The sequence below is a fragment of the Solea solea genome, chromosome 1 (genome assembly GCF_958295425.1).
Source record: "Solea solea chromosome 1, fSolSol10.1, whole genome shotgun sequence".
NCBI classification, from domain to species: Eukaryota; Metazoa; Chordata; class Actinopteri; order Pleuronectiformes; family Soleidae; genus Solea; species Solea solea.
This window is the reverse complement of record NC_081134.1, coordinates 38,988,331-39,011,188: the sequence shown is the minus strand read 5'-3', so window position 1 is coordinate 39,011,188 and position 22,858 is coordinate 38,988,331. Positions and strand designations below refer to the sequence as shown.

The 22,858-nt window shown below is 39.2% G+C and overlaps 3 protein-coding genes and 1 non-coding gene across 4 annotated transcripts; 2 read left to right on the top strand and 2 right to left on the bottom strand.

Annotated features, from left to right (window-relative positions):
* Positions 1–743: 743 nt before the first annotated feature.
* Positions 744–15,211, bottom strand: LOC131457864 (E3 ubiquitin-protein ligase MARCHF6-like). The gene is made up of 25 exons (XM_058626399.1): positions 14,834–15,211; positions 13,834–13,933; positions 11,231–11,304; positions 10,881–11,024; positions 9,877–9,949; positions 9,595–9,763; positions 9,185–9,374; positions 8,423–8,484; positions 8,249–8,281; positions 8,091–8,142; positions 7,914–7,972; positions 7,737–7,817; positions 7,528–7,596; positions 7,234–7,308; positions 6,433–6,567; positions 6,110–6,330; positions 5,657–5,794; positions 5,344–5,566; positions 4,233–4,302; positions 3,950–4,131; positions 3,589–3,723; positions 2,352–2,441; positions 1,520–1,652; positions 1,109–1,244; positions 744–895 (listed from the first exon to the last, which is right to left on the bottom strand). The coding sequence occupies exons 1-25, from the start codon at positions 14,850–14,852 to the stop codon at positions 808–810; spliced, it is 2,751 nt and encodes a 916-aa protein (XP_058482382.1). The 5' UTR covers positions 14,853–15,211; the 3' UTR covers positions 744–807.
* Positions 15,212–15,562: 351 nt separating this feature from the next.
* trnat-agu (transfer RNA threonine (anticodon AGU)) lies at positions 15,563–15,636 on the top strand. Its single transcript has one exon. It is a non-coding gene; the product is annotated as a tRNA-Thr (tRNA).
* Positions 15,637–16,320: 684 nt separating this feature from the next.
* cmbl (carboxymethylenebutenolidase homolog (Pseudomonas)) lies at positions 16,321–18,807 on the top strand. The gene is made up of 6 exons (XM_058628358.1): positions 16,321–16,595; positions 16,989–17,203; positions 17,558–17,665; positions 17,900–18,042; positions 18,131–18,222; positions 18,326–18,807. Exons 2-6 carry the CDS (start codon positions 16,989–16,991, stop codon positions 18,503–18,505), a joined length of 738 nt encoding a protein of 245 aa, XP_058484341.1. The 5' UTR covers positions 16,321–16,595; the 3' UTR covers positions 18,506–18,807.
* A 31-nt stretch (positions 18,808–18,838) lies between these two features.
* Positions 18,839–22,661, bottom strand: cct5 (chaperonin containing TCP1, subunit 5 (epsilon)). Its single transcript, XM_058628347.1, has 11 exons — positions 22,430–22,661; positions 21,975–22,035; positions 21,695–21,859; positions 21,073–21,271; positions 20,702–20,894; positions 20,302–20,451; positions 20,097–20,216; positions 19,722–19,907; positions 19,498–19,635; positions 19,233–19,413; positions 18,839–19,105 (listed from the first exon to the last, which is right to left on the bottom strand). The coding sequence occupies exons 1-11, from the start codon at positions 22,532–22,534 to the stop codon at positions 18,978–18,980; spliced, it is 1,626 nt and encodes a 541-aa protein (XP_058484330.1). The 5' UTR covers positions 22,535–22,661; the 3' UTR covers positions 18,839–18,977.
* Between the last annotated feature and the right edge of the window lie 197 nt (positions 22,662–22,858).

Sequence of the window (22,858 nt, the reverse complement as noted above, 5' to 3'; positions counted from 1 at the left end):
GGGGTAATTTAAATAGAAGTGCACATAAAGTGAGGACAGAGATTTAAAAGTTCATCCTTGATCCCAAGTGTCTTGAGGACTTCACTGAAATGTGCCAGTACATGCTTTATCTTCTGCTAATGCCTCTGTGCTGTTCTAAAGCCAGGTGGAGATTCACCTACATTACCAAACACAGACTAATCACTCACACATTAAGCCACTGTGAAAAATGAAGGTGATGAATATTAAACAGATCTTTATACAATCAGATGTCAGTCTATTGTGTCGAAAAAGTAGAACACAACGCTACATTTTTTACCACAACTGAAAAGCAGTAACATTGTCTTGATAATTAATGCAACCTAAAATATAAATTGTCAGATTCATTTAATAAATTATACATACACTTTTAAGATGTACAATGGTCACTGCATTAATCCATATTTGTCTCTATTTTCTTTTTTTGGTACGACAAAATCTGCTTTCAAAGTATTTACACATGTACAATTATCAGGCAGCACTTTACAAAGCAAGGCATGAACAACAAGAGAAATGTTGGGCTTCAAATCAAACCCTGTAACCCTCACTTCTGCCTCATCTTTTACAGAGGGGGTCACTTGCAGCTGTCCTGTGATTATAACACATTTTCCCATCTTCCAACTTTGATGAGCGTGGAAGGGAAATTGAAAGAAACTGAACGACATCCATCAAATCCATTGACATCCACGGGAGATTTTAAAAAAGGAGAATGGTCTTTGAAAAGAGGGCAGGGCAAAGGTGTACACAACGTAACAGGTGCAAAAATGTGGCGACGTGTGACACAATAATCTACTCTGCGACAGGATTGGAGGGTGGAGGCATGCTTGCTCTTCCAACTTTCCGTTCATAGTTGACAAGCCTCTGGCCAACCAGGTACCTGCAAAGACCAAGGATAGTTATTACGGTTTACATTTTCCAGCACTGAACTGACACTTCCATCTATTAATGAAACATCAACATTACAATCATAAGCAATGATTATGACATTTCTAACCGAAATATGTAAATAAAATAAAGGCTTTACAACATCTTTAATAATTGCATTTATGTAAAAAAAGAAAGGAAAAATTAAAAAAAAAAATATCTTTACTTGTCATTTTTGATGTGCTCATAAAGGCGTTTAAACTGTCGGATCTGGAAGGACAGGATACCAATGAGCGAGACCACCATCAGCAGAAATGGGTAGATTCTCCTCTGCATTAGAATCTCCATCTCTGGGGTCACGCCTGCAAAAATGATTCACTACAGTTATACACTACACACACTACACTGAAACGGTCATCTGAAATAAAAAAGAATGCAACAACTCTTTAATTTGATAGTGCCGGGGTAAAGAAAAAGCCTATTTCAAGCGTACTCTAGAAAAGTGCAATTACAAGTATTTTTAAGCATTTTTTTTTATCAACTTAATGGGTGAAACTTGCAAACGAACAGAGAAAATTAAGGGTTCAAACAAACACATTTCTCACTGATCCAAATATACAAATGCTGAGGGACTCACCAACAGCTGGCACCACACCACCAGCAATTACATATGGCACACACAAGGACAGCAGCAGGACTGAGATGACTGGGGCTGCCAGTCTACGGATAATGAACTGCAGATCAATGTTGCGAATTCCATTTGCATAAACCTATAGAAAGAAAGTTTGGACATGTCATACAGTTAATAACAATTTAATTGATCCACACTATGGAATTATTGACTTAAATCTCTCCTAAATGTTCAATGTCTATAAAGATTTTGTCTAGCATCCAGTGATAGACTAGGATCAATGAGCTGGACAGACAAACCAACCACTCAACCACCCCGCTGCTCTTATACATGCTAAATAAAAGTTATTATAGCATTGAAACACTTCCTAGTCAAGATATATGTGAAGATTTAAGTCTTAAAATTAATGCTAATGGGGCTGTGTATTGGCAAGAATATGGCAATATAATAGAACACATATATGTATAACACATATCTGTGTTATACTATAAGCAAGGGAAAATATATGTAAAAAAAAACAAAAAAACACCAAAATACTCTATTTTGAGTAAAATCTTCTCTAAAATTCTCATCATAAAATAACAATAATATCCATAAACAATAGTTAAACAACAGTTCCTCGTCTAGTCAGAGGAGCAGAACAGGGAGAGAGTCAAATGGCCAGAAGTCTGCTGCCAACGGCTTAATTACAACACAAATCCACTGTTAGAAAACCAAAAACAAGAATACTACAATATTTTTTTGAACCCCTAATGACTCGGTAACAAATGTGTCTTTATACAATAAACAAAATGCACAATTTAATGCAGTTATTGCTTAATATTGACCTGAAACCCACCTGCTCAATAACAGTCTTCAGCCACCATTGAGGGCCCATGAGAGTGATGGCAGCAATGATTTTGGCATGGAGAACTCCAAGAGCCCAGTCCTGATGACAACAAAGAGCAATGGATTAATGGGGATAAAAGGACTGCGTATTGTGAGACAATGAAAAAACACTTGGGATATAAATGTCACCCTTAGTATCTCAGTATATGGGCTTCAATTTGATCATGTTTAATGTAAGCACTGATTTTCAATTACAAATTAGAATAAATAAGCCAAATCTGAAGTATCACTGTTACCTACAATAGATATTTCATGACAGACCAGAAACCTATTCTATTTCTTTTATTTACACATGAAAAGAATGGTGATGATGATTTAAGAACTATGCACATTTCTTTGCGTTTAGTACTTAGGCAGACATAAAACCTGAAGCTTAATGTATGACCAAACATTTTATTGGAAATATAAAGTAAAGTCTCTCTGAAACACCTATGCCCAGATGTCTTATTTTGGCAGCCGAGGGGAAATAGGAAAAAATCCTTGGTTAAGATAAGAAGACCTTGGTTCTTCTTATCTCAACATTGTATTAACTTTGTAAAGCCTTACAATTTCACTCACAGATGAAATTAGAGCACAAAGTAAAAAAGAGATGGAAAAAAACAAACAAATCTCTTAGAACATGTCATCTAGGTCACTGTGTATTCAGGAGATTAGCTGTAGGCAACTGAACTGGCTTTAGTTAAGTTGAAGACGTCTCATATCTCAAACAAGAGGCTTCTTCAGTTCAGTTATACATGTCTATAGAGTCGTCATAATGAACAATGCAGATTGTCAAGTTACACAATGAAGACTGATCACTCCCTCACCCACTTTCAGGTTGTTAGTTTCACCTGAGTCAAGGTGTGAATGACAGTGGAGGAGGTCACCTGAGATGCACAGCCTGCAACAGCAAATGCAACTCCAGTTGCCATGTTGTGTGTATGTGGGTGCACACCGAGTGAGTGGTCGAGCAAGAGAGAGTGTGTGGTGCATAAGAAGACGAGTGCTGCACTAACTTATCTTCAGCGATGGGACAAAATAAATGCACAAGCTCCTAGAGTTCAAGCTCGATACATCTTTGTCCACGAAGATACTACCTCCCCTGTGCTTCGGGGGCAATAAACTGTCCATGTAGTTTTTTTCACGACTGATTACAAACAAACAAACACAAAGAGGGGAAAAAGACAGACAATGCCATACAATCATACCTGCCAGGGGTAGAAGAGAGGTGTTTGGTCCAGAGGTACCCTAAGTGGAGCAACAATAACTAATTCAAACAGCAGACCCAGCAAAAGCGGGATGACTCCAGCAACCAGCAGAGCTACAACCAGTGTCTTCAGGATCTGCAAAGTAATGCACAGAATGTAAAATTAACAGAATCATTAATAAAATAATGAGAACAAGCAAGGTAGTAAAAGTTATTCAAGGGAGTTAACGATGCCAACAGACTGACTAACAAGCTTTCAATAACCAACCACTTAACATAAGCACTGCCGGTCCAGACGAGCTGAATCTAAATCCCAGCTTTACCGTCTCCTAACAACAAAGGCTGTTCTCACTGATACTTGCCATGAGTGTCCATTCCTGGACTTTGTGCATGATGACTGTGCGTCCCTGGGGCATCCAGGCCAACAGCACTGTGATTCCACGGATAGACAGCCAGCAGACATACAGGCCACATGCTGCCGTGTACAGCTCGTGGATTTTGGAGTTTCCTGTCCAGAAGGACATCAGCCAGCGGCCGGTGAACACTAAAACACACACAGAACAAAAGAGATTAATTTCTATTTAAACTTAAAATAGCTCTTTATCAACCTCATGTGACAGTCCACAGTTTGAAAACAAATCTCACCTGGTAGGGTTAGACACACCAGACTGGCCACCAGCAGAGTGATGCACATGAACGCTATCAGCAACACAATCTAGAGGACAGATATTTCAAAATAAAAGTGAATTTAGACAAAAAAAAAAAAAAAAATCTAACTTCATATTCACTTGTATTATGATTCCCCACTACCTGTATTTATTCTGTATTTTCTTAACTACAAGGAGTGTCAGTATATACGACAGAACAGTGCACATGGAGATCAAAGCCTCCAAATTTAGAAGCAGTGGTAGAATAACAGGGTTGAGTTTTACAGGCTTGGGCGTTGGCACATTTCTAAATTTGTTTGGGAATCCACAAAAGTACCAGGTAGATCTAGTATGTCTTTCTTTTTAACCAAAAGTACACTATAGAAGAGATAAACCCTTTTTTTGTTTTATACTTAGTCCTGACTGGTACTCGGATATTAAAATGACTTTGTTTGTTGTCACCCAAAGAGCATAACCCTCATTGCTGCTGCCTAGTGATACACTTGAGTGGTTGGCTAACTTCAAATTAGGATGTGGCATATTCCAAGCAGCCTCAGTGAAACATACAACTCAACATGCATTTGGCATGTAAAGCTTGTCGTGCCAATTATAGCCTTTCACTGTCTTTTGAAAAGCGACCTGAAACAGAACAGTACACTTTGTGACTGTGTTAAGTCTATAATTATCATGCTAGCAAAGACATCAGTTTCAGAGTTTAGCTGCAAGCATCTAAAAGCGTGTTTCATTTACATGTAGACTGCAGAAAATGGTTTTCCACTTCTCAATGTTTGCGCTACATCTACTTATCTGTGGCGGCTCACCACAATATCAACATTAACCACCTCACATTGATTTTCAATGCCAGGCCCTTTTTGCACTCTCATACACTCTCAACACAAACAACAGACCCGTCTGCCCTCCAGTCATAATAATAATAATTATTAAAAAAAACTGACTTATGTAAGAAATACAAATGTATTTTTGTGGGGAAACAGTGTAAGAACTCTAAACTGACAAATTATTTGAATTACTGGATATTGGATTCCACAGAGCCTGCTCCAAAAACAAAACTGCAGTGGTAAATGATGAAAGCCGTGAGACTGTCTCACCCTAAATGGGAAGCGAAGGGGTCGGTGGTAGGGCTGGAAACCCACTGGTCCCCCTTGTTGCAGGATAGCCTGATGGGCTGCATGGAGTCCCTCGCCAACAGCTGGAGCAGGATTGTTATTGTTGTTATGGTGACCAGGGGGAGGGTTATTGTTGTTGTTGTTGTTGACAGGCTGGTTGGTATCATTGTCATCCTGTTCCCCGAGGAGATAGGAGTGAAGGTCGCTGTGGAGACCACAGAGGATTGTCAGTTTTAGCACAGCCAATACAAAAAAAATTCACCAATTGTTTACAGTGTAATATGACCTGACTTACAGTAAATACCCAGCACTGACTGTCCAGGCTCTGACCAGACCTTTCAGCCACTGGCGAGTGTGTCCTTGCTCCAGCAGTGCTGGCAACACAACTTGAAGTAATAATAGCTCCAAAGACAGCTCGCTGACCGGGGCGTCACTATTTGAAAACAGTGGGACAGGGTCACAACAACACATTTCAATTGTGTGTGCACAATTACCACAAAGGCGGCATGGAATTTTGTGCTCAAGTTTTCTGTTTTCAATTGACTTGACAAGCTTCCACCACCAAATGGGTCTACTTTTTGATCAACTATTCAACTGATATTTTGTATTTAGCATGAGATGCACTGCAGAAAGATGTACTAACTGCATGGCCAAATGGTGAAGTGGTTCCTAATAGCATTCCAAAAAGACATAGTAACAGTTTTCATACAGATTTGCGAAGCATCCTACAACTTCGATGTCTGGTTACCTGTAGAGCATGACGTTGTATGGCAGGAAGGTGGGTAGCAGTAATTTAATCAGTCTAATGGGCAGCCATAGCATGAGTAACACAATCGACCCAAACACCACCACAGACAGGATGAAGCGCCGCAGGTGTCTGTATATGGGTAAATGAATCATTTCCTGCACTGGGTTAAAATCTGGGTCATTGAGGTTTCTCAGAAACCACAGCACTCCAGGCCTCAGCACCTAATAAACAAACAGTTGGTTAATGAAAGAAAATTATATTGGGATTTTCCAAAATGTAACAAAGATATAATCACTAAAGTAATTACATGAGGACACATTTACCTCTCTCAGTAGGAGGATGAAAGATGCAAAGTAGAAGACATAGACCATTCCGACTAGCCAGTGTAGGAACATGGTGGTTCCAGGGGCTGATTTAAAACTTAACTCCCTATCCTTTAATGAAGCATCAAACATCTCCTGCAGGTTGGAAAAAAAAGAAAAAGTTAAATAAATAGCATTTCTCTTCATTGAAATTAAGCACTGTTTCTAAGATGATGCCAAATGAAGGCAGAGTCAACTCAATGATGAAGTTCATTTTCTGAGAATCATTTTCCAGGCACTTATGTAAGTTCTGCTTTTGATTTAACTCTAATTATATCCTGAATCTCCATTTTCAAAACAACCAACCAAAAAACAGTGCACTGCAGCAGAGCCCAAACTATCTTCCTTAAAACTGTGAAACAAATTGAAATGATCAGGATGTTCCCACAAAGTTCATCTTCCGACAATATTTTAGCACATCAACAAAGATGAAACATGCACTAAATTTATATGAGAGACAAATTAGGAAATGAGGCCATATCTGACTCTGAAGGAGGAACCCTTTCAGTTGACATGACTTTAAGAAATTATTTCTCATTATGGAATACAGGGCAACAACTGTAACTTTGACAGCCAACCATGAAACTAGTTTCCCATTCAATGTTGCTTGGTTCTGTATCCAAACAATTAATAAATCGTATCGATATATATATGTATATCTATAAAATGAAGGTAAGCCAGAAGGGCTGGAACTTTCAAATATGAGAGGAATGAGGCAATTTCACAGAGTGATGAAAGTCAGAATAAGGAACAGACTCTTACTAAAGAGCAGATGTCAAGCCACCAGCCACAGATGAGTGGAAACACACCAATCTCCACAACAACCAGCAGAGACACCTGTAATGGAAAAATAAACATGTCTCAAGGCCATTCTGAGCCAGCGGGCATATTAGCCACTTATGTTATTATGTCTCGGTTATACTGTAATTAATAATCATTTGAATCCTTCCGCCTATGAGTACAACAGGCAAATAATATCTAACTTAACAGTATGCTCAAGTAAGAGACTACATTCAGTGTGACACAAAACAGAAATGCAGTGAAAGGCTTAGTTACCTTGACAACAATGTAGCAGACTCCCAGGAGACGACGTGAGCGCTGGAACCTGACTAGAGCGGCCAGACCCTGAGACATCCATTAAGGATCAAGACAGGCACCATATACAATACACACACACTCACACAGATACATCTGTCCAGTGACACCACAACAGCTAGATTCTAGACTTCAGGACAAAAGACTGATGTTATTTTGTGAAAAGATACATGACAGAGGATGAGCGTCATGGCCAGCAGTATGTAACCCACGATTGTTGTGATTAAACCCTCAAAGTGAGAGGCTTGAACCTGGAGAGAAATAGACAATTAAAAATAAATAGCAACATAAATCCTTGCCCATTTTAAATTGCACAACAATGCTAATTTATGAAAAAGGTTTCTTACATATTCCTCAAAGCCAAGACCAACAACAGAGAAGTGCCCGATGTGGTAGGGACAAAATGCTGAATAAAGACAAACATTTTCACACTCATTACCAGAACTACAGTACATAATAAATAATGATTTTTAAATGATGAAAGACCCAGGATTATATGTTATATTAAATAGCCTTCTACTCACCAAAGACCAGGATAAAGAGTGTGTTTAGAGACACAACCCAAAACACATGCTCCTTTAAGAGAAAGCACAGACATTAAAAAGTAAGATTTAACCGTTTAACATTAATCATTTAAGACATTTTTTGGGTAAAAACATAGATGATCATTATGAATTCTTACCAAAAAGACCAGTGAACCGTCCAAGCCAAGCATCTAAAAGGAAAATTGAAGAGTTGTCAGTGCATGTGCAGGTGTGTATAACACATATTGCAAAATTACAGATGTAGTTTTGTGTGTACAAGGGCTGGTGAGAATATTGGTGAGACCAGTAATGACATATAAAGTAAGAGTTACCCTTTCCCAGGTGAGCTCCTCTGCTGCTCTGTCCCACTCCAAGGCATTCCAGTTCATGTCATCTACAGAGACAACAAAATCAATATAAAATGTATAAACAGTATATGGGTGATATCATCCAACTCAAGATCATTGGTAAAAAAAATGTATTATAGCACGAAATATAAAGAAGGGAAAACACCTTTGGTCTGCAAAAATAGTTGGCTTTGAGCACAAAAGACAACAATTTTGTTTAATAAATGACATAACTGCTAAATTATTCATTGTAGTGGGAAAAGTGAGTTAGCTTCTCAGTGGAAAACAGCCCGTCGTGAGATTTTCGACTGTATTCATTTTGCTGTACTAACACTTCAGAGCCAGAATAATGTAGAATATAATTACAATCCATTATCAACCATTTTTGCATCAGCCTGCCACAAAATCACTCCATTAACCACGGTAAAGAAAGTAAATGATGCGATAAGGGATATGAGCATCACAAATAGCATCCTGATACATCTTTTTGTCATAATAAAATTCATTGTCACGACCAATGAAACTAGTGTAGAGCAAAACATTTTATATTCTAATGCTAGTGGTAAGTACATTCTCGTGCTTCTCAAAATTTTAAACATGGCATTAAAAATGGCATTTTATACAGTCTGACAACTCCTTAGACTTTAGAACTAACCAAAATAAGATACATCTCCTAGAAAAAAAAGGCTTTATGTGGAAACTCTGACAGAAATATGACAGTCAATCTTCACAACAACTAATTCTCACCTTGCGCTCCATTGTTAGGGTCTGCATCTTCAGCAGCGGCTCCCTCCTCTTCCTCCAGCTCTGGATCATCACCCTGGTCCGGAGGAACATCAGGAGGCTCGGGCTCTGCTTCGTTCTGAGCTGGAGGTTCAGCAGGAACTGGCTGGGCTGCAGGCGGCTCATCAGCTGGTCCCTGACCTGCAGCTTGTGCCTAAAGATGAGAGCGGGATGCACGGCTTTTATAGAGTGAGCTGAAAATTAAAGTGATTGTGTGTGTAATTTAGATTGTATTTACCAATATATGAGTCAAAGCAAGACATTGCAAGGCAAAAGACAGAGTCAGTTCTTGCGTATAACACTCTCCCCTTTTCACTATTTCAACCAAATTACTTAAATTACTTTGCGCATTGGCAAGCAGTCAGGCAGTGCACCTCATTGGCTTGTCCAGCAGCATTAGGTGGGGGTGGTAGGTGCTGCTCTAACCATTGGGGAGCGCCGCCATGGACGATCTGTTCTCTGAGCCACACCAGACTGATAAATGCACACAAAGTGCAAGTGACAACGAAACAGCCCTGGAGACAATCTGCAAGCAGGTTCTCTCTGCGGAAACAAACAAAAACGAAATACATGTTCCATAACGACGAGCCAAACACAGCTGCTAATTATTAACATAAAACCATGCATCAGTTTGTGGTGCTGGTATCATCACTCACGTAGACAGCATGTCCAATGGCAGTGTCAAAAGTGAGCTCACAGAGCCAGTAAACAGACACTTGTAGATGCGACCTGTGGCAAAGAGACCAGATAAATACATTTCTTGTCATTATCTATAGGGAAAATACATTTTTAATGCTTAAAACTCAGCACTAAAACAGCTTATATAATGTATGACAACTTCATTGCCAGAAATGAGGGAGATTTGAATAGCTTGGAACACACTCAATATATAAGTTGTTATATATTGATATGAAAGCTGTTATTCTTTTGATCATGTTTAACCATAAATATAAGCTAATATGTAAAGTGTATGTCATTGTCACAAAAACAATGACTGTAGTAGGTGCTGCATAAACAGGAAATGTCACACATCTGTGAACTAGGTCAGAACAGCAGTGGTTGAATTACACTTAATGGTCCAGTGTGTTAAATTTTGGTTAAATTATTTTTCATTTAGCAGAAACTGAAGATGAAGATGAGTACAATCACCTGATTGTATGAATTGTTGTTGTTTTTTTATTACCCCAGAATGAGCCTTTTATACTAGTAGCCATTTTGGACCACCATTTGCCCAAAATTGACAAACTAAATATTTATGGTTTGATGCTAACTGAAGTTTACGAGGTTTCTCCAACACACTTAACAGGGAAAGGTGAGGTAAGGGATATTCAGCTGCAACTTGCACAAATTCACTAATAAATGGTGCTTAAGTTTGCACACTGTACATTTAAGGGATCAGCAGGTGACTATCATTTTCTTAAGTTGCCTTTAGCTACGTCTCTCCCGACTCATGTAGTGTCGGGTTTACAATGACTTGACCTTTTCCCTTTAAATTAAATCCAGTTCTTCCCTTGTCTAAGTGGACTGTGCAAGAAAAACCATATTCCCTATTGCTATGGCTGTTGCTATCAGCAAATGATTTAAATCATTAATTTATGGAGGACAGAATTGTCTCAAACAACAATCTGTTATTTATTGTCTGTGAGGGTTTTCTACTTACATGCTGTGAGAGGAACAACCCCAAGCCATGCAAAGGCCACCAGTGTATAATGGAACCAGTAGCGAATGGCCGTGCCCACACTGGTCAGCAGGCCAGCACAAATGTCCTGTATGGGCAGACGTGAGGGCATGTCTGGGGAGTAGACTGAAGTGGAAAAAGGAACAAAGTGATTTGGAGACATTCAAATAATCCATCCTGTTAATGTTCAATTCCAAGTGCTGGAAGTTATGTGTTGATTTAAAACTGATTCTGACTACATTTAACTGTGAAGAGTAATGCTAAAAAAAAAAAGAACTATTAAGTTGCTAGCCTGCGATTTAATATATACAAAAATTATATCACAAACTTACTTGGTGTGAAAGCAAATCTGTGCTTGCACAATTCACAATACTCCTTCCTGCTGTGCTTCAACCACTGGACCAAACTGTAAAACATTTATCAAGTGAAAGGAATTTATTTCAGCAATCTCATATATGTGCTGACTTTGCACTTTTCTTTTAAAAAACATACTGTATTGGACAAAAACTTTCCCCCACAGCCAGACTGCTCTTGCTTAAGTGGTTTGTATTTTTTCATGTGTAAATGTGAGAGTCAACCACTACAATCAGTACCCACCAGTTCATTCAATTACGGTTTATAACCTTATAAAAATCTAAAATATTGTCTAAACACCTCTGCATGAACGTGTACACACTTCAAATTCTGGTTCAGTAACAATGCAACATGTTCATTAGTGACTGTTGTTCAATTGAATGTAGTCTGTGTGTGACATCTACTGGTTATTATCATGCATAGCAGTTTAGGTAGAAGGTTTTCTTGAGTTTGAATTAAGGCTGTTGGACAGAAGTTATACTGACAGTACCTAACTCAGTATGCAAACAGATTCCAAGCATTTTCTTTTTAATCTTATTGTGTGTATAACCTATTATGAACATAATAAAACACAACTTAGGACAAGAGTACCACCAAGGCCCGGGAAAGTTGCAGAATAAATTCAACACCTTTCTGGCACAAGCAAAGGTTTTCATAAAAGACTGGGTTTTTTTCTTAGTCAAAAATTAAATCTAAAACCCCCTCCATATTTAACACTAGTGATAGATTCAAAAACTTGAGTGGTCTCAGGTCAAATCAATATTTAAGATCTTTGGATTGATTAGACTGAAACTAAAAACGTGAAAGACCACCAGTATTGCAGATTTAAAAAAACACAATCAATGTCGACTTCTGTGAGAAAAAGACAAATACCCGCTGTGTTCACTCAATACTCTCTTGACCATAGAAACCACTGCTATGACACACAATGATCAGGAAATGTCTTATGATCACTAAAACCCAAGAACACTGTCTATGAGGATTTATCATGTCACTCACTTCCCAACTGTGAACTAAAAACAGTAATATCTGACACATAACCGATTCGTTGTATTTCTAATTATATCCCAGCTTTTTTTTACTTCGGGTAAACTTGGAGACTAACAGGTGGGTTATGTAAGCGGTTCATCACAACAGCTGATTCCAACACATATGACAGCACTTAAGTATTACGTCAGTACAAGTGCAGCTCAGTTTAAACTTCAACTTAACTTAAATTACTTCAATTAGTTCAACTGTGGTCACTGATGAAAAAAACAACATTTTTTTATCAGCTTCTTTTTTGTGAAGATTTTCTAGTTTCATTTCTCCATTTCACAAAGAAATCGTTAAAACTGAAAAAAGTTTGGCTTGGGAACAAAACAAGACATCTGAGAAATTCATAATTTTGAGCTTTGACATTTTATGAACCAAACTAAAACTCCATTGAGAAAATAATTGTCAGATTAATCTATTATGAAAATAATCATTAGTTGCAACTTGTCATCAAAACTGATAGCACGATGTAATAGTTTTGCCTTCTCAATGCTATCCTGTTGCAACTCCATTTTAAGTGGGCCCCTTCCTTTCAATAAAGAATGTTAAATAAGATTAGCATGGCCAGCTTTAGCAAATACTGAGCACTACTGTCCCAACACAAAAGGGTGTCATTCAACAGTTACTGCAGAACAATCCAGGCCCTGCCTTTGCATCTGCCTGGGGATTTACATCCACCTGACCCTCTTGTAACCAGTGAGGCTCACACACAGGACAGATGAGGGCAAAGCACATTCTACATGTTATTTTCATTATTCCAGAACCACATCTAAGGTCAGTGACCGAGGATACTATGCAATAGGATATGAAAGAGACAATCTTCTACATGATCCTTTTTATGTCCACCTTTATTATTAAGCAATCACTATAAGTAGAATGACTGTCAACAGCATACAACCGCTTAACAACCACCGTAACACAATTCAACCGACAGCATCTTAAAGAGAGGCAACGCTTGTTTACACCTTACCTTGGAGTTCCAAATCGGTATTAACACTATACTGCGTCTATTATATCTACTATATCTGATCATAACCCTCTTTGATCAACAATCTAATTAGTGAAACACCCATGCAGACACAGATCTAGATTTTTAAAACTCTTTTTTTTTTAAACTCTTAGAATATAAATAACCTGGCTAAAAATATTTCATTTGAAGAAGCCATATATTCTCTTTGCTGTGTCTGTTAAAGATGTGCATTCATTGAGTCAGTAATGCAATATTCATATTCATGATAAGGACAATAATGGTGGATATATAGATAACTTTTTTCCGCAATGATCTATTGCATTATAAACAATGTCCAACACTTTCAGTTCATGACGGACAGAACACTGGTGAATATCATGCTCATCTTTTAGTGAAACTATGAGTTAAGTGTTATCAATAATTTCTAAATAACAAGTGGCAAAATGTCCAACTCAGCCACATTAGTGTCAGTTGTCTGTTTTTTCTGGTGGTGTGGAGGGGGGACCCTGAATAGAAAATATGATGTTGCACAGTCACAGCAATGACAGTTGTCAAAGACGGTCGAACAACACTTACCATTCCTGGTGGATAAACTTGATACTGCCAGTGCAGACACAGGGGTGGTACAGTGGTTTGTCTGGGGTCCCCTCAGAGCGGCACACGCGACAAATGTCCGCTTCACACACAAATACAAATACACACCATGTGAGAGGGGAACATGACCATAGGCAGAGCTAGGGCTGCACATTAAATCAACAACCTATTTTCAGTGTGATATTAGCATAGGCAATGCACCAGTATTTCAAAAGATAAATACATATAGCAAAGACTGCTCGACATTCAATAACTGGATTGCTCTTCATGCTTGTTTGGTTTGATCATTTTTTTCCCAGTACAGTGGCCTAGCACTTGAAGGTAGAGAAATAAATCGTTAATTAGACAATTGCAATGAGAGACACATAACAGCTGGATTTTATTCTTATGTTCATATTTATTTAAACCCAATTGTTTTCAGGATATTTCTTTTTCAGTGTCTGTACAGGCTACTCACTGTTTAGTAGGGAACCCAAAGCAAATGACATGAACCGTCCACCATATTTGATTACTTATCGTGAACCAGTTCACAAATATCTTGCATATGGCTTGCATAAGTCAAATCCAAGCAAAACAGGTATATGCTGACAGATGGTGGGGGGCACAGGGAATGTGTTAATACACTGGTTTCTTTTGGATACAGGAATCTTACTGGGATACAAAACATCGCTGATTTTAGACACCTAAATAAACAGATTTTGGTAAGCTATATGGCATAACATATTGACACTAATGACGTAACAACCTCCGGTTCATTTACACGCTCTCTGTGCATGCTGCTTCACGGTGTGATTAACTCCATTAAAAATGTTAACAAGTCCTTTCTTGTTTTCCAGAATATATCACGATATAAATCAGGTTTTCAGCTATGCTACACTGCTAACTTGACAACTAGCAGGCCAAATCAGCTTCTATTTGATGCACTTGCGACGCTAATGCTAGTTAACCCCCGTACAGAAAGCAGACTTTAGTTAGTACGTACCTTCTTCGGCAGTATCCATGTTGCACGCTAAGCACCAGTCACTGTTTCTTCAAAGAGCACTTTGTTCGGCGAACCCATCCACGACACAGACGATATCGTTCAGCTAGCTAAGTTAAGCTAGCGATACGAGTGTATCCTTACGTGTCAGATGCATTGACAAATTGACAAATGGTTTTCTCCACAGAGTGACCACTTGGGTTTGCTTCGTCGTGTCCTCTCACATCTGTGTTCGCCGCAGAATGAAAGGTGTTATTTGCTCGGCGTGTTCTGAAGTGCAAGCCAATTAAACTGTGAAGACGTTACATCCTCCGTGTTGCTGAAATGACAGTTAAAATCCGGGAGACAAATGGCTCGATCGCCAACGCATGCGCTAACGTCAGTGCCTGCCGCTGTCACAATTTCACTTCACCACAGCGGTGCAGGTTTTACGGCAGGGAAACTTCCACAACAACCGTCATGTGGTTAGGAAATCTCAGGAAATAATTCTCACTAATCTCCACTGTTAAAGCATCAAAGGATTGTTTTTAAGCACGTAATGTTAGAAGCCGGAGAAAACTTTCTTTTTTCCTTATTGTTGCTTTCTTTGCGATTGTATTACTTCCCACCAGGAAAACGTTTTATGGGAGTTGAATGCGTCTGGTCAAAACATTTTGACTTATAACAACATGATAAAACTGCAAACACTTGAGCAGTGTGATTAAAATTGACTCTAAATTTTACACTTTCACAGGCGCCGTGGCTTAGATGGTTAAAGCGCCTGTCTAGTAAACAGGAGATCCTGGGTTCGAATCCCAGCGGTGCCTTTTCAGTTCCAGACGTGGTTCCATACCACGTCCATAATCGATGGTTACACTTTCCAACGATATAATGATTGAAAAGAAATGCATAATTTACATGCGAATTTCTAAGTCCTGTTGGAAAACTGCTTACAAAATGATCAATTCAATGGACATACTTTAGATAGTAACATGCAGTGATCATTTCCGAGGTTACGTTATAAGCTTTACTGTGCAGTTTTTGAGACATTTCAAATTAAAAGTCCGTTCTGGACAAGACTGACTAGGTGTGTGTGTGTTCAGGACATATATGACTGCTAGCATACTATAAATAACTACTTTATAGTTTTTGAGACCCATAGTCCCATATTCACACTTTTTAATCTAAAACATGGTCAATTTTGAGATTTAATAAAAAAAAAAACATTTACAGTATGCTAGCAGTCATAGATGTCCTACTGGACTTTTAATTTGAAATTTCTCAAAAACTGTACAAATGTATGATATCCAGTACACCATACAGTATATGAATGTGAAACACAACTTTTTCATTCTTATTTGGAACTTTTAGAGAACTCTCTTTATACAGTTGCTCAAAGTCGAGTTGTTAGGTCTCTAAAGCATAGCTGTGAGGAATATATGCTTTCAAACGTACACTCAGATACGGCGCTCTCGGTGTTTTGTTTTGAAAACCGGATGTATTTGCAATGTACTTATAAATCAGCTGAGTCATTGGATCGCAGGAGCAAATGTCTGTTGACTGAACCAAGTTGAAACTACTTTCAACCGAGGTTGTAACTAATTATATACCTCACTACGGTATATTAAGATCCACCACCGCTTCAACAACGGTTTTGCTTGACAGTGATTGATTTAAGAGTTTCGCATTTTTGAGACTCTGCAAATTAAGCGGAATCGTAGAGTGTGGCTGCAACTTTCTTTGAGTTCAACACATCTCAAAAGTCGTTCAAAAGAGACTAAACACGGTGAGTCTTTGGTCTGTATGCAAACTGATTTGCAAATGCACACATCCACTGTTTTGAAGATTATTTTGTATGAAGAGAAAAGGTAATAGAACAACCTTTCCCTTTCCAATTCTTTCTTTGTGAAATGGCATGACACCGTTACATAAAACACACGTCACAGGGCAGTCTAAGTGTAGTTTCGGTTGTGATTTTGTGTGTGCGCAATGCATCATTAGGCAGCAATGATGCAAATAATAGAAGTAAAAATAATAATGATGATAATAGTATTAATACTTATAATATAACCAACAATGACAATGACACCAACAACAATAATATAAGCTATTTTATGTGATAAAACTGAAAATATAGTTTGTATTTTCATAGTGCGACTTTCCTCTCATATGACTGCAGATGGCAAATGAAGCCAAACCGTGTCCCTGTGAAATTGGTGATCGTATGGACTATGGAGGACTGGGCCAGGAGGTTCAGATAGGGCACATTAAAGCCTATTTGGTCAAACCATCCGCTGAGTCTGACAAGGCTGTTATTGTCATACAAGACATCTATGGATGGCAACTTCCCAACACCCGATACATGGCTGACATGCTGGCTGCCAATGGATACATGTATGTAGAAATGAATGAATACAAAAAATAAATGGTACATACTTTACATCCGTGCTCTGTAAATCAGGATCAAGTCATGCACTGTATGGACTAGCTATTCACTACCCATTTTTCTGACTATTTTTATTGCCATTACTGTAATAATTAATTTGATTTTAATGGGCACACCACTCATTTTACTTCGTTTAACTTTATACACATTTAATAAATGCAGTCCCTGGAAATGTCTGGACTGAGTGTATGATGAGGTTAGATATTGGGTTTCAGGTGAATGAGTTATTCACAAACTCACAAATGCACTGGACAAATGTGAGCTGCGCAAGTTATTTTTTTCTGCCCTTTTGCTTTGACCAGTGCCGTGTGTCCAGACTTTTTTGATGGAAAGGAACCATGGAGCTCATCACACGATTGGTCGAAATTCCAGGAGTGGCTTGAGGAGAAAAAGCCAACAAACATTACCAAGTAAATACACCTTTTTTTTTTAACTTTAGTTTACAGCCCATGTCCAGGATTAAAAAAAGATTAGTTCTTACTTTTCAAGTGATAATTAAAAATATCATTTAGTTTCTGTTAACAGAGGTCCCCTACATTTTACACACCAGACTTTCAAATTGAGCAGTTTAGGATGTGATGTTGCTTTCTGTATTACATACTGATCTTGAGTTTGACATTGGAGTTTTGATATTTTCTTTCAAGAGAGGTGGATGTGGTGCTGAGGTTCTTGAAGGAGCAGTGCGGGGCCAATCATATAGGAGCAGTGGGCTTCTGCTGGGGAGGTATTGCCACACATTACCTGGCCCTGCAATATCCAGAGGTCAAAGCTGCAGTGTCAGTCTATGGTATGTCAATGCTACCTGGTGGTAAATTCAGTGTGAGGAGGCAGGAGAGCATGAGGTGTGGTTTAGTGATGCCTTGTGTGATGTGCAGGGATTATCCGTGAGAAAGAAGACAGTTATGAGCTGAAGAGTCCCACACTGTTCATATTTGGAGAAAAAGATGTTATAATCCCACTGGACCAGGTGAGTATCCATTTAACTTTTATACACATTCTAGTTTGATGCGTTGCCTTGGACACCAACATACATATACAACTACCTGTGCTGACAATTTTTTCCTGTTCAGGTGAGTGCACTTGAAGCCAAACTTAAGGAGAAATGCACAGTGGATTATCAAGTGAAGATCTTTCCTGGTCAGACTCATGGATTTGTTCACCGCAAGAGAGAGGACATCAACCCCACAGACAAACCCAGCATCCAGTCGGCCAGAACAGACATGCTAAACTGGCTCAGCAAGTATATGTAAAAGAGAAGGTCAGAATCACCAGAGTTGTACTTTGTAATATGAGGTTATGTTAATCCCATCTATACTCATACTGGACCACCTTGCCTAATTTCTATTTTGTATGTCTGGTTTATATCTGTATGTAGGACTTTTCTGTTCCTGAAAAAAGGAATCAGTTGTTGAGCAAAATTATGAAATACTTGTCTTCTTTGTGAAAGTTTGCAAACATTCAGTAAATTGTGGGACGTAATCAGATTACCTTTTATGCATGAACTTTGACAAAACTTGTGTTATGATATGGAAATAAAGCATCTTTAACATTGGGGCCATAAAAAAAAGGAAAAACAATCTGCATATTTGAACAGACCCAACATTTTAATGGTGACTTTGATACGATAAATAGCAATACGCAGTGCGGTATGGACGTGGTGCTCCGGGGGAAGTGCCTAAAACCTCGAGCGTCCCAGAGCACAGCCGAGCCTTATGACGTACTCTAGTCCTCACTCTCTCCCTGGCTTCGGATGTCGTCAATTTTAAGAATCATCTTGACTACCTGAGTAGCCAGTGAGATCTGCTGCTTCTTGCCAATCAGGGTCTCAATCACATGTTGCTGCTTCATGTCTGTAAAGGGGCAAAAAAAAAAAAAATACTCAGTACTTCATCCTGCTTTGACATGGACCTGTGCTCGTCCACTAGATTAAATGTAGAACATATCCAGAATAGAATTTTAGATAACTGCATTCCTTACCATTGGTGTTATTGTGCAGACAGTCGATGCCTAGGAAGGGGTTGTTCTCTTTGACCTGTCTGGCTCTGATCTCTGTCATGGTCTGGATGGGGTTTAGCCCACTGTTTTCAGCCAACGCCATTGGGATTACCTCGAGAGCGTCAGCAAATGCCCTCATAGCGTACTGCTCCAATGATGGACACTAAAAAGGAAAGAAGCATATGTTAATAGAGGATTTAGGCTGCAACACAAGAATCCTTGTGTTAGCACTTTTGGTGATCATCACCTTGTCTGCAGCCTGGTTGACAGAGAGTGAACATGAAATCTCTGAAGCTCCTCCTCCGTACACAATGCGATTATCTCTGACCAGGTTGCGAATTACACACAGAGCATCATGGAGAGCACGCTTGGCCTCTTCAATGATCTATAAATGGCAGACAAAACAAAAACATCAGACACAGAGCATCAACAGATACTTTACACAGAGTTAACAGCTACACCTGTGCTTACCATTTTGTTGCCTCCACGGATGAAAATAGTTACTGCCCTGGTGTTCTTGCATTCCTGGATAACCAGCATGCGATCCTTTGTAGTACCAAAGGAGATCTCTTTCACCACACCAGCTACGCCAAGTTTTTCTGGCGTCAGCTCACTGAACCTTGGCACGATGCGCCCTCCTGTGGCGATGGCAATCAACTGTAGATGAACACAACAGACACGGTGCCACTTTACACTAATGATCAAGCAGTTCTGTACACTTTCTGCTTTTTGACGCCATATGGTTGCAATACGCATGACTGATTTGGGTAATGAAGCAAGTGAAAATAGTTTATTAAGAATGATATTCTGTCAAATTAGTTCTGTCATGTGGCAAATGTCTCTCACCTCAATCTCAGGCCCTCCAACCCAGCGCACGGCCGGGAGCTCATTCTGCAGCAGAAGGTGGTTGGCTTCATCATCAAAGCCCCACTGACAGATGGCCAAATTGGCCCCATTACTTTTGACCTAAGAAGAAATTAACATGTAAATAATCATATGTACTAGTGTATATGGTGGTACATCCAGTTAGCATAGATACTGTAGTACTAACCTGCTGGATCATCTCCTCAAACTTCCCCTTTTCATATTTCTGGAGTGCTTTATAGTCCTCCACAGAGGTCACATCCAACTTATGCTTGGTTTTTGGCTTAGGGGGCTCAAACGGGCAGGTGAGGATAGCAATTTTAACATCTTTCAGAACCTGAATGGTGACAAACAAAATCACTGATGTCAGCGTACTTTTCCAACAATCATAAGTGAAACTTAGCATATGGCTGCAGTACTACAAAGAATGTGTCCTTAAGAGTTGTGGCTCATATACACCGTTGTTTGGTTTTATTTCTCAATACATGTAGAATCAAGATTTAAATACAATTAATCCACATGTACGGCCAACTGTATGATTCCAGTGTCATTAACATCCTGAGAATAAAATGTCCTTTTGCTCATACCTTGGGCATCTGAGGGTGGCTGAACTCCTTGTCCACTATGACTCCCTTGATGAGCTGTGTGTCCTCCAGCTTGCCTCCCACCTTGCCCTCCATCTTGATAAGCTCAAAGTCAACATCTTTTCTTTCCATGTCAGCAACAGTGAGGATGGCATTTACTGCAATTTCTGCCATCTGTCTGTGGCACCGGTTAATACTGAAAGACAGCACACCATATAATTAATAGAAGTATACACATTAGCAGACCTTATCTCTCATCTCAACTAAGTACTTGTAGTTCTAATTAAACATAATTTAATATTTTTTCTATATTTACTTGTCAGTTAAGCTATCAAACACAGTTCATTTTAATGTTTATTGTCTCAAAGACTCACACTTTGGATCCCAATGTTGTCATGGCCGTCTGAACGAGTGGTTCTGTGTTGTTGGGATCAAAGGGGAAGGTTTCTGCCATTTTGTCCAGCTGATCAATGGCGATGCGTGCAGCCAGGTCATAACCGTCAGAGATCCTGATGGGGTGGATCCCACGGTCCAGCAATTGCTCTGCCTGCTCCAGGAGAGCTCCAGCCAGCACTGAGGAGTAAAACAAAAAATTAGAAAATGCTAATATAATAAGAAAGAGTTATAATGACCACATACATTTGATATGCTTGGTGCACAGTTTACATCACTGCCGCATGGTGCTTACAGTTTGAATGAATCAACAAACAAGAAACTCCAGTGGTCTTTAAGATATATTTTTACATTATAATACTACTGGTCTTTCCATCCATCTTATGTAGCATAAATGATGATGGGTTAACCCAAGTGAGGAACTACAAATGCATGCAGTCAAAAGCATTTTTACAGTGACCACAAAAACACCAGTACATTTTGAGGGGATTCTTGGAAGGTGAAAAAGGATGTGCCAAAGGAAATAGAAGGCAGTTAAACACCAAGAACTAACATTTATACAGCTTTGTGGTTAAAAGAAAAAAAAAGCCCCCATTCTCATACCAACAACTCCAGTGGTTCCATCACCAATCTCATCATCCTGGGACTTTGACAGTTCCACCATAAGTTTAGCAATCTGGTGGTCCACATCCATCATGCTGAGAATAGTTGCTCCATCATTGGTGACAGTGACTTCTCCATCCTTGTCAACCATCATCTTGTCAAGACCTGGATGAAAACATAATGTAGTGTGACGTTTGTGATAAGGTTTTCTAACAACACTAATGTTCAGTCTGATTAAACACGAGGCATAATTGTGCTTATGTACGTGATTATCACTCACCATTTGGTCCCAAGGATGTCTTAAGCGTAGACGCAACTGCCTTGGCTGCCATAATGTGAGACTGCAAAACACAAACATTGCATTCGGTTGAATATTAAACGAGACCGTAGTATTTATGTTAACACAAATACAGACGAAAGTTGCCATAAGTGCGAATGTCAGCAGAGAAAAGTGAAAAAGCTATGCATCACTCATGGCCTGCGCTATACAGGAACACTCCCAAATTAACGCCTCACAGAAAGCACATGGGCCGCCTGCTAGCGTGGCTAGCTAATCCCTAAATAGTAATTATCTCGCAACGACATCTTAAAATGCCATTTAACTATGCGCCCTTGAATCTGAACAGAGTGCCAACATACATGATATACTCGAAACAATTTACGTCCCCGACATCATGCAACTAACGGCAGCTTGCTAACCAGCATGCTGCGAGTTATCCAGCTAGCCCATTGTACCTTCAATGCGTCAGATCCCGTTAGCCGAGTCTTCTTATCTTGGTCTTTAATGATGATAAAAGGCCTCCCATACTCATCGAAAGCTAGTGTCCCCATAGAGGACATGTTGACCGATGGACTGTGACACCTAACAAGAGTTTAACTGGTAAAATGTTGAGTATTTTGGTGAAAATCTGGAGAGAGGTTGAGCTGAGAGCCGCACGAGTCTGCCGGCTACTTCTGGAAGGCTCCACGGGCGGGGAGGGCGGAACCAAGTATTGTTCAGCGTGTTTTTAAAGTGAATCGTATTAACAACCTCTTGTCCAGAATGAAAATAAATACAGTTGGTTAAGACACACTGTGATGATACATAATTATAATTTCGATAATTTCACACATCATAGACAAATGTTTGAGATTGATGTTTTCAGTTATATGGTTTCTTCCGAT

Coding starts and splice junctions, on each gene's coding strand:
- cmbl (XM_058628358.1), top strand. CDS start 16,989: ATGGCAAATGAAGCCAAACCGTGTCCCTGTGAAATTGGTGATCGTATG. Junction 17,204..17,557: donor CTGGCTGCCAATGGATACAT/GTATGTAGAAAT, acceptor TGCTTTGACCAG/TGCCGTGTGTCCAGACTTTT. Junction 18,223..18,325: donor TTATAATCCCACTGGACCAG/GTGAGTATCCAT, acceptor TTTCCTGTTCAG/GTGAGTGCACTTGAAGCCAA.
- LOC131457864 (XM_058626399.1), bottom strand. Junction 11,305..13,833: donor AAGTTTATCCACCAGGAATG/GTAAGTGTTGTT, acceptor AATGTTTTACAG/TTTGGTCCAGTGGTTGAAGC. Junction 7,973..8,090: donor ACTCTTTATCCTGGTCTTTG/GTGAGTAGAAGG, acceptor GTCTTTATTCAG/CATTTTGTCCCTACCACATC.
- cct5 (XM_058628347.1), bottom strand. CDS start 22,534: ATGTCCTCTATGGGGACACTAGCTTTCGATGAGTATGGGAGGCCTTTT. Junction 21,860..21,974: donor GACATCCTTGGGACCAAATG/GTGAGTGATAAT, acceptor GTTTTCATCCAG/GTCTTGACAAGATGATGGTT. Junction 19,636..19,721: donor TCCGTGGAGGCAACAAAATG/GTAAGCACAGGT, acceptor TGCCATTTATAG/ATCATTGAAGAGGCCAAGCG.